This window comes from Nerophis ophidion, linkage group LG14, assembly GCF_033978795.1.
Source record: "Nerophis ophidion isolate RoL-2023_Sa linkage group LG14, RoL_Noph_v1.0, whole genome shotgun sequence".
NCBI lineage: Eukaryota > Metazoa > Chordata > Actinopteri > Syngnathiformes > Syngnathidae > Nerophis > Nerophis ophidion.
The window spans coordinates 52538205-52553485 of NC_084624.1; the positions used below are offsets into that span (position 1 = coordinate 52538205).

The following is a 15281-nucleotide window of genomic DNA, read 5'->3' on the forward strand; positions in this document are numbered from 1 at the left end:
GTAAAAGAGCCCCCGTGTTTGTTATTTTATAGTGTGATACAGTATAGGCTACATCCATCCATCCATTTTCTACCGCTTATTCCCTTTTGGGGTTGCGGGGGGCGCTGGCGCCTATCTCAGCTCAGCTACAATCGGGCGGAAGGCGGTGTACACCCTGGACAAGTCGGCCCCTCATCGCAGAGTATAGGCTACATTTATTCATAAATTTCAACAATAACAAACAGATGAGAAACAATAATCAAAAAAGTTCGCCAGGGGGTTGTAAATTCAAAGTAACAAAAATAGAATACAAAAAATATATATATATATATATATATATATGTATATATAATAAACCAGGTGCATTAAATAAGTGTCCACATTGAGTTACAACGTATTAAAGTGACGCAACAAACTGACGTGGAATAAAAGTCTTCAAAAAAAAATCCACAACTTGACTGAACCTTGAGCCACGCGAAATCTCGCGATAGTTGTGTAGCCTAGCAACAGAGATGTTAGCCCTGGATACCACACACTGAAGGTGAGCTTCTCTTTCTCTCTTTCTTCGCTGTTATATGGAAACGGCACGATTAATTCCTTCTCTTTCCGTTGTGTGGCTATTTCATTCCTAAATATCCCCAATGAACACGTCACAGACGTCACATGTGGTGTTTGTTGGGCCTGACAACAAGCTGGCTAACTTTAGCATGACTGGGCTACCTGTCTGCTATCAGCTTTCAACACGGCGTTCAGTTACTAAGTTACTATTTGAAATTACATCTACATTTACTAAGTTACTATTTGAAATTATGCCTACATTTACTAAGGTGGTCAGGGCCCCTGAAATAAATTAGCCCACATGTCCGCTGAAAATATGTTACACTAAGTTTATCCAATCAAGATAATGTTATTTTTCATATTATTTGATATACCCTATATCGGCTATATTAGGCTGACCATATTCTGAAATCCCAAAAAGAGGACACATATATGCGTGCCAAGGCCGGGACTCGGTGGAAATACTCGAACTTGCTTTATAAATAATATATTCATTTAAATAAAAAAAAATTTCTCCCATGTTGACAGCAGTGTTGGTGCTAGGAACTTTTAAAAATGGGGTCCCAGGGACCCCATCAAGTCATAAAAATGGGGTCCCTTAGTACATTTTTAGGGTACCACTTTTTTGTAAGCGTTTTGAAAAAAATATATAATCATATGCATTATCCTGTTATATCTAACATTCCATGTTGTGTTTTGGAAAAAAGTTGTCATAAACGTTACTTCATCCATTAAAAAAAATAATAAAAAAAAGAAAAAAAATTTGTATGCATATGTAAATGTATTCAGTTATAAACATTCATTCACTTCCTTCTTTTCTACATGGATCTGAACTTTACCGCTGCTGGTAGTTTTTATTTAATAAGTTGCAGGTGTCTTTATTTCAATCAATCAATCAATCAATGTTTATTTATATAGCCCCAAATCACAAATGTCTCAAAGGACTGCACAAATCATTACGACTACAACATCCTCGGAAGAACCCAAAAAAGGGCAAGGAAAACTCACACCCAGTGGGCAGGGAGAATTCACATCCAGTGGGACGCCAGTGACAATGCCGACTATGAGAAACCTTGGAGAGGACCTCAGATGTGGGCAACCCCCCCCCCCCTCTAGGGGACCGAAAGCAATGAATGTCGAGCGGGTCTAACATGATACTGTGAAAGTTCAATCCATAGTGGCTCCAACACAGCCGCGAGAGTACAGTTCAAGCGGATCCAAGACAGCAGCGAGAGTCCCATCCACAGGAGACCATCTCAAGCGGAGGCGGATCAGCAGCGTAGAGATGTCCCCAACCGATACAGGCGACCGGTCCATCCTGGGTCCCGACTCTGGACAGCCAGTACTTCATCCATGGTCATCGGACATAGGAGAAAGAAAAGAAGCGGCAGATCAACTGGTCTAAAAAGGAGGTCTATTTAAAGGCTAGAGTATACAGATGAGTTTTAAGGTGAGACTTAAATGCTTCTAGTGAGGTAGCATCTCGAACTGTTACCGGGAGTGCATTCCAGAGTACTGGACCCCGAACGGAAAACGCTCTATAGCCCGCAGACTTTTTTTGGGCTCTAGTAATCACTAATAAGCCGGAGTCTTTTGAACGCAGATTTCTTGCCGGGACATATGGTACAATACAATCGGCAAGATAGGCTGGAGCTAGACCGTGTAGTATTTTATACGTAAGTAGTAAAACCTTTCAGTATAAAAGTGTAAAAAGTGTTTTGGTTGGGTCATGAAATGATGATAATGGTGTGCCAGGGCATACATACATTTTATATTTAACACTAAAATCTCTGGAGTCTCTACATCAACTTCTTATCCATCCCTCATTTCAAAATGTTTTAGTTCTTTTTATGTTGTTTGTTTTCCGCCCTATTTTTGTCAAACAAAACTATGTTTTTAATGGCAAACGCACAAAATATGCAAAATCCATCCATCCATTTTCTACCGCTTATTCCCTTTCGGGGTCGCGGGGGTCGCTGGCGCCTATCTCAGCTACAATCGGGCGGAAGGCGGGTTTACACCCTGGACAAGTCGCCACCTCATCGCAGGGCCAACACAGATAGACAGACAACATTCACACACTAGGGCCCATTTAGTGTTGCCAATCAACCTATCCCCAGGTGCATGTCTTTGGAGGTGGGAGGAAGCCGGAGTACCCGGAGGGAACCCACGCATTCACGGGGAGAACATGCAAACTCCACACAGAAAGATCCCGAGCCTGGATTTGAACCCAGGACTGCAGGAACTTCGTATTGTGAGGCAGACGCACTAACCCCTCTGCCACCGTGAAGCCCAATATGCAAAATCTTCCACCAAAAATATTTTTCAAAGTGGAATATTTGATGTGATGTAATGGGAACCTTGGATAGGTCAATAATTCATAATAACATTGATTTTGATTCAATATTATGTTTTGAGCAATGATATCAGTCAACATTGCAACTTTTTCTAAATTACATTTCACCTCTAAGCTTTTTTTTTCCATTTTTGTTATGTTTTTGTTTATTTTAATAGTATTTTTAGAATGTTGCTATGGGCCTTTAAAACATTAGCTGCGGGCCGCAAATGGCCTCCGGGGCACACTTTTGACACCCCTAATTCTGTTAATCTATCATAGAAAGCGGAGCCTGGCGACACATGCGCGTTTATCATAACTCTCTTGCTCCCTCTGTCCCTCCCTCACGAATGCTGCTGCGTGCGCACACACCATCACAATTTCTTTTGTTTTTAACCCCTTCTTAACCTTCGTTTATCAAAAATACCGTACTCGCAACCCTAACTCAAAATACCGGACTTTTGAGGCATTTACGAAATTCCGCCCGGACAGCCCCGCAAAAGAGGACATGTCCGGGGAAAAGAGGACGTATGGTCAGTCTAGCTATACCGAATACCGTATTTCCTTGAATTTCCGCCGGGGCGCCAATTAATTTAAAACCTCTTCTCACTCTTGCGCTTATCAAAGACATGCGGTAAAAATTTGAGTGTGATGTAAGTGTACCATCTTGAAAAGCACATTTAATAATAAAAAAACGTTATTATGGTCTTACCTTTACTTATAAATATAGTCCATGCCAGCTCCTTCTGATCAAAAGCATCGATAACTTGTTTATCAATCAATCAATGTTTACTTATATAGCCCTAAATCACTAGTGTCTCAAAGGGCTGCACAAACCACCACAACATCCTCGGTAGGCCCACATAAGGGCAAGGAAAACTCACACCCAGTGGGACATCGGTGACAATAATGACTATGAGAACCTTGGAGAGGAGGAAAGCAATGGATGTCGAGCGGGTCTAACATGATACTGTGAAAGTTCAATCCACAATGGATCCAACACAGTCGCGAGAGTCCAGTCCAAAGCGGATCCAACACAGCAGCGAGAGTCCCGTTCACAGCGGAGCCAGCAGGAAACCATCCCAAGCGGAGGCGGATCACCGGACCCCCTCCACAAGGGAGAGTGGGACATAGAAGAAAAAGAAAAGAAACGGCAGATCAACTGGTCTAAAAAGGGAGTCTATTTAAAGGCTAGAGTATACAAATGAGTTTTAAGGTGAGACTTAAATGCTTCTACTGAGGTGGCATCTCGAACTGTTACCGGGAGGGCATTCCAGAGTACTGGAGCCCGAACGGAAAACGCTCTATAGCCCGCAGCCTTTTTTTGGGCTTTGGGAATCACTAACAAGCCGGAGTCCTTTGAACGCAGATTTCTTGCCGGGACATATGGTTTATAAAAGTCTTCCTTATCTTTCTTCAGTTTTAAAAGTATTTTTGTCTCGATGGAGATCTTCCTTTATTACCTCCTGCTTCGATTGAAATTCCAGTTTAGAAAACTGTTTTATTTCAATAAACACACGCTGCTCACTCTTGCCAGTCCAGTTCATATCCGTCATATCCTTCCCAGCACATATCACGTCACTCATTTCACTTCTGCAGCCGAATAGTCGCAAGAAGGATCACTAGCGCCCTCTACCACCAGGAGGCGGAAGTCATTTAATGACTCATATTTGACACACGCAGCTACGGCATTGTGACGGTCTCAAGCCGTCGTCTTGCGGGTTCCAGGGACCACCAAGGAAGGACATGGTTTGAGCAGTTTGACTTTGTTTATTTTTCAATAAAACCTCAGTCCAGGTCGCTCTTCCGCTCCTCCTCTCCGCTCGCTGGCCGTCTCCTCGCCGCCATCTTGGGCCGGGCTCCAGCGTGCCCTGCCTGTCTGTCGAATCGTCGGCTCCACCTCTCCACAGGTATATTAATAAAACATAGCTGCCTACTGTTCTTTTTAGCATACCGGTATTCAATAGCTTGGACCGTAAATCCTACTGAATAGCTCTTAATCTTTTTCCCTTTATGCGATTTCAAATTACCGGTATTGAAATCAGCCTCCTTCATTTTGAAAATGATGACAGGGGCAGTGTCACTCGTGACGTCACGAGTTTGACCCGGCGGTAATACTAAGCATGCGCTAATTATTTTGCGAAGCTAGTTTGACCCGACAGTAATTCAAGGCAGGTGCATACTATATGCCCGGCGGCAATTCAAGGAAATACGGTAATTCAAATGTACAAGCTATTTATGTAGTTAAGGGGTGTCAAACGTACGGCCCGAGGGCCAGATCAGGCCCGCAAACAGGTTTCATCCGGCCCCAAAGGATCCATCCATCCATTTTCTACCGCTTGTCCTTTTTGGGGGCCGGGATGAGTTTGCAAAATATAAAAATTAACCTGAAATTTTTGAGTGAAAGAAACTGCTGTTCTAAATGTGTCCCCTAGACGTCGCAATAGCAATTCTTTGTATCTTTGTAGATGATGCTACATATGTACAAAATAAACCACGTTAGTACATCAGTTGAGGAAAATGATCAAACTACATAAATAACATACTGTAATTTGATTTTGATAACATTTTTTCATCTTGATAGATTTAAATTTAACACCAATGAGTTGACTGCGTGGGTTCCCTCCGGCTACTCTGGCTTCCTCCCACCTCCAAAGACATGCACCTGGGGATAGGCCCCTCCCACCTCCAAAGACATGCACCTGGGGATAGGCCCCTCCCACCTCCAAAGACATGCACCTGGGGATAGGTTGATTGGCAACTCTAAATGGTCCCTAGTGTGTGAATGTGAATGTAAGTGTGAATGTTGTCTGTCTTTGTTGGGCCTCTGATGAGGCGGTGACTTATCCAGGGTGTACCCCGCCTTCCACCCGAATGCAGCTGCGATAGGCTCCAGCATCCCCCGCGACCCTGAATGGGACACGCGGTAGAAATGGATGGATGGATGGAGTTGACTGATGAACATTATAACATAATTTATTCAGAAAATATAAATTACGACATAAAATGTTAGAATACTATTAACAGCAACATCTAAGTGTAAAAAAAACAACAACTTTATGTCTTGCACATTATCAGAATGTGGTAGTTCTATTTTCAAACCAAGAAAACAATCCGAGGTTGTCTTTATTTTTAAGTTATCGTGCCGTGATTTTACCATCCGGCCCACTTGGGAGTAGATTTTTCTCCATGTGGCCCCCGGTCTAAAATGAGTTTGAAACCCCTGATCTAGTTGCAACATGAATTGTCCATCCATTTTACACCGCTTGTCCCCTTCGGATCGTGGGGGGTGCTGGAGCCTATCCCAGCTGCACTCGGGCGGAAGGCGAGATACACCCTGGACAAGTCATTAAGTAATTGTTTCCTTGCTGTCTCCACAGACTGGCAGCCATATGCAGTCCACCAGCGGGAACCTGATTGGGTGTCCGGGTCCGTCTCTGTGGAGTCTGATTGTTGAGCATGTTCCACGGTCTGAGATGCCAAAGATTTATGCCACCCTTGGGCGCTCGCTAGTTGACACTTACACAGAGCTACATGATGAGGTAGGAGGGGATGTCTTTTTATTGAATGAAATCATTGATTGTTTTCCATTTTCCCTTACTGATACCTTATTTACCTATATCAGTGGTTCTCAAATGGGGGCACGTGTACCCCTGAGGGTACTTGAAGGTATGACAAGGGGTACATGAGATTTTTTTTAAATATTCTAAAAATAGCAACAATTCAAATATCCTTTATAAATTTATTTATTGAAAAATAGCAACAATTCAAAAATCCTTTATAAATATATTTATTGAATAATACTTCAACAAAATATAAATGCAAGTTCATAAACTGTGAAAAGAAATACAACAATGCAATATTCAGTGTTAACAGATAGATTTTTTGTGGACATGTTCCATAAATATTGATGTTAGAGATTTATTTTGTGAAGAAATGTTTAGAATTAAGTTCATGAATCCAGATAGTTCTCTATTACAATCCCCAAAGAGGGCACTTTAAGTTGATGATTACTTCTATGTGTAGAAATTGTTATTTATAATTGAATCACTTGTTTATTTTTCAACAAGTTTTTAGTTATTTTTATATCTTTTTTTCCAAATAGTTCAAGAAAGACCACACAAATGAGCAATATTTTTGCACTGTTATACAATTTTATAAATCAGAAACTGATGACATAGTGCTGTATTTTACTGCGTTATATCTTTTTTTCAGCCAAAAATGCTTTGCTCTGATTAGGGGGTACTTCAATTTAAAAAATGTTAACAGGGGGTACATCACTGAAAAAAGGTTGAGAACCACTGACCTATATGATATATTTAATATACAGTATTCTCTTAAGGAGTGACCGGGCTGTTAATCTATTGCCAACTGCAGAGACTGCTATTAGGGGGAAGGTTTATTTCTAAAAATATTTTTTTAAGATATTACCATGGTTAAGGCAAATGGTAGAGGATGCCATTATTCTATAAATTAATGATTATATTATTATTGTTGTTTATGTTTGATAAACATAATAAATTTAAGAACCAATGGGCAAACTGTTTTTTGGGAGTGAGGGCCTGACATTAATAAAAATATATTATGTGAATTTTTCACTGGCCAAAAAGGTGTATCTCATTTCTCATGATTTCGGGTAAGATCAGTCCACACCACCTCAAATACTTTCCTGTCATGCTCAGATTTTGACCCAGCTCTGCAGTTCTGGCATTGAAAAAAATAACTCCCGTTTTTGCAAGTACCTTAGATCTCTGAGCTGCATAAAGTCAGCAATTAAAACTCCTAGACTGCTTAATAAAAGCCAAAGTTGGCTGAGAAAGAAAATAAGTGGCACTGCGCTGCTGCCAGATGTAAGCCAGCCAGACATGAATATTTATTTACACAAGACCCAGTGAACCCACACTTCTGGCATGTTGACCTCACTCAAGATTTTTCAGTGCTGGTGAGAAATCTTCATGAGTGGGATCAAAGGAAAAGCTAAGCCATATTTTTGGCTATTCAATACCTGCAAGGGTTTGATGTTTACATCTCTGACTATGCTAACTTTCATGTGTGCTGGAGTGTTTTGTTGTTGTTTTTTAAGGACCCACTACAAAAAAAAAAATCTAGTCAAGCGGTATCCGACTGATGAGAGGAACACTATTCTGTTTTTTTGAGAACCGACCTCATAAAATATAGTCAAATTTAGCCTGAGCAATAAATTGATTCTATAGATAAATTTAAGTTTTTTGTTACAGACGATTTTAAAAAAGTAAAAATATCTACAGGGTATGCCCCATCTTCAAATCTACATGTGGTGGTGAGGGCGTGGCCAATGTGACCTCATCATAAAATTTGCATAATTGCATAATATATATATATATATATATATATATGTATACAATATATACATATATATATATATGTATACAATCAAGACATATATATATATGTATGTATATATATATATATATATATATATATATATGTCTTGATGGGATTATCCAGAGAATAGTGCTCGATACCGTGGTAGTGCGCAATATGTATGTGTGGGAAAAATCACAAGACTACTTCATCTCTACAGAACTGTTTCATGAGGGGTTCCCTCAATCATCAGGAGATTTACAATCTTACAATCTCCTGATGATTGAGGGAACCCCTCATGAAACAGTTCTGTAGAGATGAAGTAGTCTTGTGATTTTTCCCACACATACATATATATATGTATGCATGTATGTATATATATATATATATATATATATATATATATATATATATATATGTATATATGTATGTATATATATATATATATATATATGTATATGTGTATATATATATATATATGTGTGTGTGTGTATGTATATATATATATGTATACATGTATGTATATATATATATATATATACAGTATATATATATATATATATACAGTATATATATATATATATATACAGTATATATATATATATAATGTTTACATGTATATGTATATGTATGTAAAAAGTCTGTGTCGTTGGTCCGCCATTATTATCTAGCCAAACGAAGCTAGTGCGCATTTACCTGACTTCGTGTTGTGTAAAATGCATCAATAAATTATGTTTTTTTGGGTAATTAAAAAAAAATTGACCGTGTGGCATTTTATTTCAAATTGTCACTATACCGTTTGGTTTTTACATCCCTTCTCCATCAATAAAAAGTCAAAGGCGGTCATGGCTTGTTCGTGCCGCCGATGTTGGTAAAACATTTTTAGGGCATTATGGCAAATGACGAAACTGGTCACGGCTTTTGCCACAGTTGCCGTGGTTAAATTCGAGCCCTGTATATTTATATATATATATATATATATATATATATATATATATATATATATATATATATATGTATATATATGTATGTGTGTCTCACTGTATTGAATGTGAGTCCCCTCCCTGTGTACATTCTTCTTCTCTTCCTTAATGAAGCTGCTCCTCCTTGACATATCGCCAAATTAAAAGCTGAATACACTCATTAATAGTGAACTCTGGCTCAGCGAAAGTTTAGTGAGTGTTTTGCTGAAGTCTCGCCTGACGTCATGCTTGGCAGCAGTTCACTGTTCACAATAAGGGTTGAAAAAGCTGAAGTATAATACAGTTTCGCAGTCAACCCTACAAAGTTTGTTGAGCTGACGTCTCCCATAGCAGACTTGAAAGGCAAGTTCTCCTTAAAATTCCAAGAACTACCTGAACTTTTAAAGGCTTTTCTGTATTTAATTAGTGGTTAGATTCCCTGTAGGGCAGATCACGTTCTCATTCCTTTTCTTCTTAATTTCTTCATTTTCCTTTTTCGTTTTCTTCTGTGGCGTTGTAATCAACTCCATGCACCAACGCGAACGGCACTCTCATTCCTCAACATATTCATCAAGGTCTGCTTAGTGAGAGGCAGCTATAGATTAGACCAGTAAGTCTCAAAACTGTGGTACGCAGACTACTAGAGGTACACAGGCTCTATCCAGTAGTGTGCCAAATAATCACTTAATTAAATATTCAAGTGTTACCGTTCAAAGTGTGTGTAATGTTACAGTGGCCAAATATATTAACTATGCTTGTTATATAAAACCTCTGCCTTGTTTTAAGGACTATTTAGGTCTACTACGCAACTGTATTTTAATGTTGGTCATTAAGGGTGATACTTGGAGAGCCAGCTGTTTTCTGTGGTGATACTTTGTGAAAAAATGTTTCAGAACCAGTGGATTAGACAACTCTGCAAGGCCACACTCTGTACTTTTTAACTGCATAAGAGAGTCCAAAAATTTGCTTAGCTGGCATAATATTTTGAGTTTTTACAAGACTGCTTAAAATAGTTCCTGGATGAGATCAGAGAGGAGGGAAAATCTGCTCACAGGTCACACAGCCACACTCAGTGGTTGTGTGTGAAAGCTGAACACAGACACTTGGAAAACATGTGTTTCAGGTACTGTGGTGTATTCATTTTGACTGAAAGATCAGCCATGATTGACAAGCAATACGTGGGCAGGTAGCCAGACATATTATGCACACATTTTCTTTTTTTATAGGTGTCCATCACTTTTTTCTAAAGCACACTTGCAGTAGTTTTTGTTTTAACGTACACTTCAAGGTTCTAGCTGTCAAGCTGACTGGATTCTGGGAAATTCCGAGCGATTGCCGAAAACTGAATGCAAAAGTGTCCCCGGTCCGATATAACTTACTTCCACAAGAACTGTATGGTACCATGAACCCTCATATTTTATTGATTGTTTTTCTGCTAAGACATGTCAACATCATGGCTACAGACTGTAAAAATACAAGACTTTCGACAAGATTTATAGAAAATAACCTTCCCCAAACTGTTACCGCAAAGTTAGAAGCCTCCCATTGTACCCAACGTCTTCCTAAGATAAAAGATTATCAATCAGTCAATCACATTTTATTTATATAGCCCTTAATCACAAGTGTCTCAAAGGGCTGCACATCCCACAACCAAAACTTAACCGAATGGGCACAATGAGAAACCTCGGAGGGGACCGCAGATGTGGGGACCCCCACTCCTGGGCGATCGGTGCAATGGATGTTTTTTACCATGAATTGACCCCGACTTAAACAAGTTAAAAAACGTATTTGGATGTTAGAATTTAGTGGTCAATTGTATGGAATATGTACTGAACTGTGCAATCTACTAATAAAAGTATCAATCAATCAAAAAAGAGTGGATCTCGGTAGTAATGTGAAGGTCCAGTCCAGAGTGGGGCCAGCAGGGGATCATCGTGAGTGGAGACAGGTGAGCAGCCTAGAGACATCCCCAAATGATGCACAGAGGATTAGTCCACCCCGGGTCCCGGCTTTGAACAGCTAGTACTTAATCTGTGGTCACCTGATAACCTCTCCCCGCAGGAGAGGGTGGCAGATCAACTGGTCTAAAAGGGGGGTCTATTTAAAGGCTAGTTAATACAAGTGAGATTTTAAGATGAGACTTAAATGCTTCTACTGAGGTACTGTTGCCGGCAGGGCATTCCAGACTACTGGAGCCCCAATAGAAAACGCCCTATAGCCCGCAGACTTTTTTTGGGCTCTGGGAATCACTAATAAGCCGGAGTTATTACAACGCAGATTTCTGGTCGGGACATATGGTACAATACAATCAGCAAGAAAGGCTGGAGCTAGACCGTTTCGTATTTAAAACGTAAGTAGTAAAACCTTAAAGTTGCATCATTCGTGCATAAGAAGCCAGTGCAGGTGAGCCAGTATAGGTGTAATATGATCATACTTTCTTGTTCTTTTCAAAAGTCTAGTCGAGTCTTTTCTACCGGCTATAATCATTTAATGCTAGACATAGGGATACCCGAAAATAATACGTTACAGTAATCGAGACAAGAAGTAAAGAACACAAGAATAATGATTTCAGCATCAGGGGTGGACAACATGGAACACATTTTAGAAATATTACAGAGATGAAAGAAGGCTGCTATAGTAACACTCTTAATGTGTGACTCAAATGAGGGAGTTGGGTTGAATATAATACCGATATTTTTCACTTTGTGTAATTGTTTGGTTGTTAAATGTTAAGGTGGTTTTATTAAACAGGTGCCGGTGTCTAGCAGGACTGATAATCATCAGATTTTCCGTTTTCTTAAGGTTAAGATGCAAAAAGGTGCTGGACATCCTTTGTTTAATTTCATTTAGACACACCTTCATGTGACTACAATCTGTCGTGTTGGTCAGCTTTAGGGGCATGTAGAGTTGGCTGTCATCAGCATAACAGTGAAAGCTAACAGGTATTTGCGTATAATGTCACCTAGCGACAGCATGTAGATGCTGAAGAGTGCAGGGCCAAGAACCAAACCCTGTGGAACTCCACACATTACCTTAACATAGTCCGAGGTCACATTGTTATGGGAGACGCATTGCATCCTGTCAGTAAGATAGGAGTTAAACCAAGAAAAGGCTAAGTCTGTCATACCAATACGTGTTTTAAAATGTTCTACAAAGCAGCGCTAAGATCAAGTACAGTTGTGATCAAAATGATTCAACCCCCACACAATTTTGGTGTTTTAGCAAGTTGGACATTTATTCCGTATTTTGTTTATAGTCATATCAAATAAAGATGTGTCAAATAGACAAATGCAACTTAAATTGTAACACTGTATTTTACAAAATACCATAAACGGACATTTTTCTTAATATCTCATTGACAAAATGATTCAACCCCCTAGTTACATGCATCTTTAGTACTTAGTAGAACACCCTTTGGCAGTAATGACATCCTTCAAACGTGATACATAACCGGACACAAGCTTCTTGCAACCATCTACAGGTATTTTAGCCCATTCCTCTTGGGCAAAGGCCTCCAGTTCATTCATATTCTTGGGCTTGCGTGCTGCAACTGCCTTCTTCAAGTCCCACCACAGGTTTTCTAGAGGATTTAGGTCTGGCGACTGTGAAGGCCACTCCAGAGTCTTCCAGCCCTTCTTCTGCAACCACTCCGATGTTGATTTGGAGGTATGCTTGGGATCGTTGTCCTGTTGGAAGGTCCAACGTCTCCCAAGCCTCAGCTTCGTCACTGACTTCATGACATTTGCAGCTAATATATCCTGCTAGGAAATAGAATTCATAATGCCTTGAACGCGCTGGAGATTCCCGGTACCTGAGGCAGAGAAACAGCCCCAGAGCATGATTGACCCCCCACCATGCTTAACAGTAGGCAAGGTGTTCTTCTCTTTGTAAGCTTCATTTTTTCTCCTCCAGACATAACGTTGATTCATAGGCCCAAAGAGTTCCAGTTTTGTCTCATCACTCCATAGAACAGTTTCCCAAAACCTTTGGGGTTTGTCCAGATGATTTTTGGCATACTGGAGTCTATTTTTTGTACCTGGTAGTCAGAAGTGGGGTGCGCCTGGGAGTTCTGGCATGGAGGCCTTCATCTCGAAGTGCGCGCCTTTTTGTCTGGGACGAAACCCGCGTTCCCCCCTCTCCAATGTCCTGTTGTAGTTCCTCAGCTGTTACCCGGGGATTTTTCACCACTGTACGCACACAGCATCCTCTTTCTACCACGCCCAGGTAGTGTGTCCACTGTGCCTTTAGCTTTAAACTTGCGAATTATGCTCCCAACTGTGTCTCTTGGAATGTGTAATGTCTTTGCTATTTTCTTATATCCATATCCTTTCTTATGAAGACAAATTACCTCCTCTCTTGACTTCTTTGACCACTCCCTGGACTTCACCATGTTGCAAATACACCATTGACCATCTACAAGAAGCTGAGCGTCACAGTCTTTTTCAATCAGTTTAATTGTTGCTCATTATGGTTCTAATCACATCTACAGGTGTTTTCAACACCTGATTGAAAAGACCTTATTCAAATTCTGTTCTTAAGAGTTATGATCTTCAAGAGGTTGAATAATTTTGTCATTGAAATATTAAGAAAAACGTCCTTTTTTGGTATTTTGTAAAATACAGTGTTACAATTTAAGTTGCATTTGTCTATATGACGCATCTTTATTTGATATGACTATAAACAAAATACGGAACAAATGTCCAACTTGCTAAAACACCAAAATTGTGTGGGGGTTGAATCATTTTGATCACAACTGTAGCAACAACATGGATGACGCATCAGCATCCATAGTTAGCAATAGATCATTAGTTATTTTTGTGAGGACTGTCTCCATTGAGTGATTTTGTAAACCCACTGCCCGTCTTCACTGTGACTTATTCCTCTTGCAGGCAGTCATGTGGCACAAGATATGGCAGGACAGCCAGCAGGGTGGACCTCTTGGCGACAGGCCAGGGGGGCCTCTCGCCCGTTCAAGAAGCCCCCTGGCTGACCCGCCGGTGATCAAGGAGCTGGTAAGGGCCGAGGTCAAGATGTTGCTGGAGAATCTCCAAGAGAAATTCTTCAGGGAGGGAAGGTTGGTGCATATTGTGACACACAAACTCCTTCTGCGTTACAACACAATAATATTCCCTCAGTCAAGTGTGTTGTCTTTGTGTCTACACGTTTGATATAGCACTTTAGATTTTCCATATCCTTGGAAAAAATACTCTTGCTAGAGTTGTCTAAATAGTTTTCACTACCAGTGATGTATGATATACCGTATTTTTCGGACTATAAGTCGCAGTTTTTTTCATAGTTTGGCCGGGGGTGCGACATATACTCCGGACCGACTTATGTGTGAAATTATCAACACATTACCGTAAAATATCACATAGTATTATTTATCTCATTCGCGGAAGAGACCAAGAAAATGTCAACTATCGTCACACACACGTCAACCAATAAGAATTTGGCGGGGGAGGGTCATGGTAGAAGTGCATTGTGGGTCATGGAATGCTAACTGCTATATGCTATATGCTACTGCCGTACCTATTAAAATGGATCATTTCATCGTTGGCGGTAACTTATAAAAACTGAGAAGGGCTGAACAAAAATGGCACCGAAAAGGAAATCATGTACTGCAGATTACAAGCTGGACGTAGTGAAATATGCAGCAGAAAACGACAAGAGGTAGCGCCACATACTTTTGGAGTTGGCAGAGTTGTTTAGAAGCGACATCGAGGAAGAAGATTTCAAGGGATTTATGGATTAGTAGTGACAGATTGTTTGGTAAAGGTATAGCATGTTATAGTTATTTGAATGACTCTTTCCATAATATGTTAGGTTAACATAGCAGGCACCTTCTCAGTTGGTTATTTATGCCTCATATAACGTACACTTATTCAGCCTGTTGTTCACTATTCTTTATTTATTTTAAATTTCCTTTCAAATGTCTATTCTTGGTGTTGGATTTTATCAAATAAATTTCCCCCAAAAATGGGACTTATACTCCAGTGCGTATATATGTTTTTTCCTTCTTGATTATGCATTTTCAGCCGGTGCGACATATACTCCGGAGCGACTTATACAGTACCGGTGGTCATTATGTCACAAGAAAACCAACT

At 40.0% G+C, this 15281-nt stretch overlaps 1 protein-coding gene across 1 annotated transcript in view; it reads left to right on the forward strand.

Moving 5' to 3' along the window:
* Positions 1-15281, forward strand: part of ccdc24 (coiled-coil domain containing 24) — a 30585-nt gene that overhangs the window by 443 nt on the left and 14861 nt on the right. The window contains exons 2-4 of the mRNA XM_061919524.1: positions 479-520; positions 6253-6414; positions 14067-14251. Coding sequence (XP_061775508.1) covers positions 479-520; positions 6253-6414; positions 14067-14251 — 389 coding nt within the window. The remainder of the gene's footprint in view (positions 1-478; positions 521-6252; positions 6415-14066; positions 14252-15281) is intronic.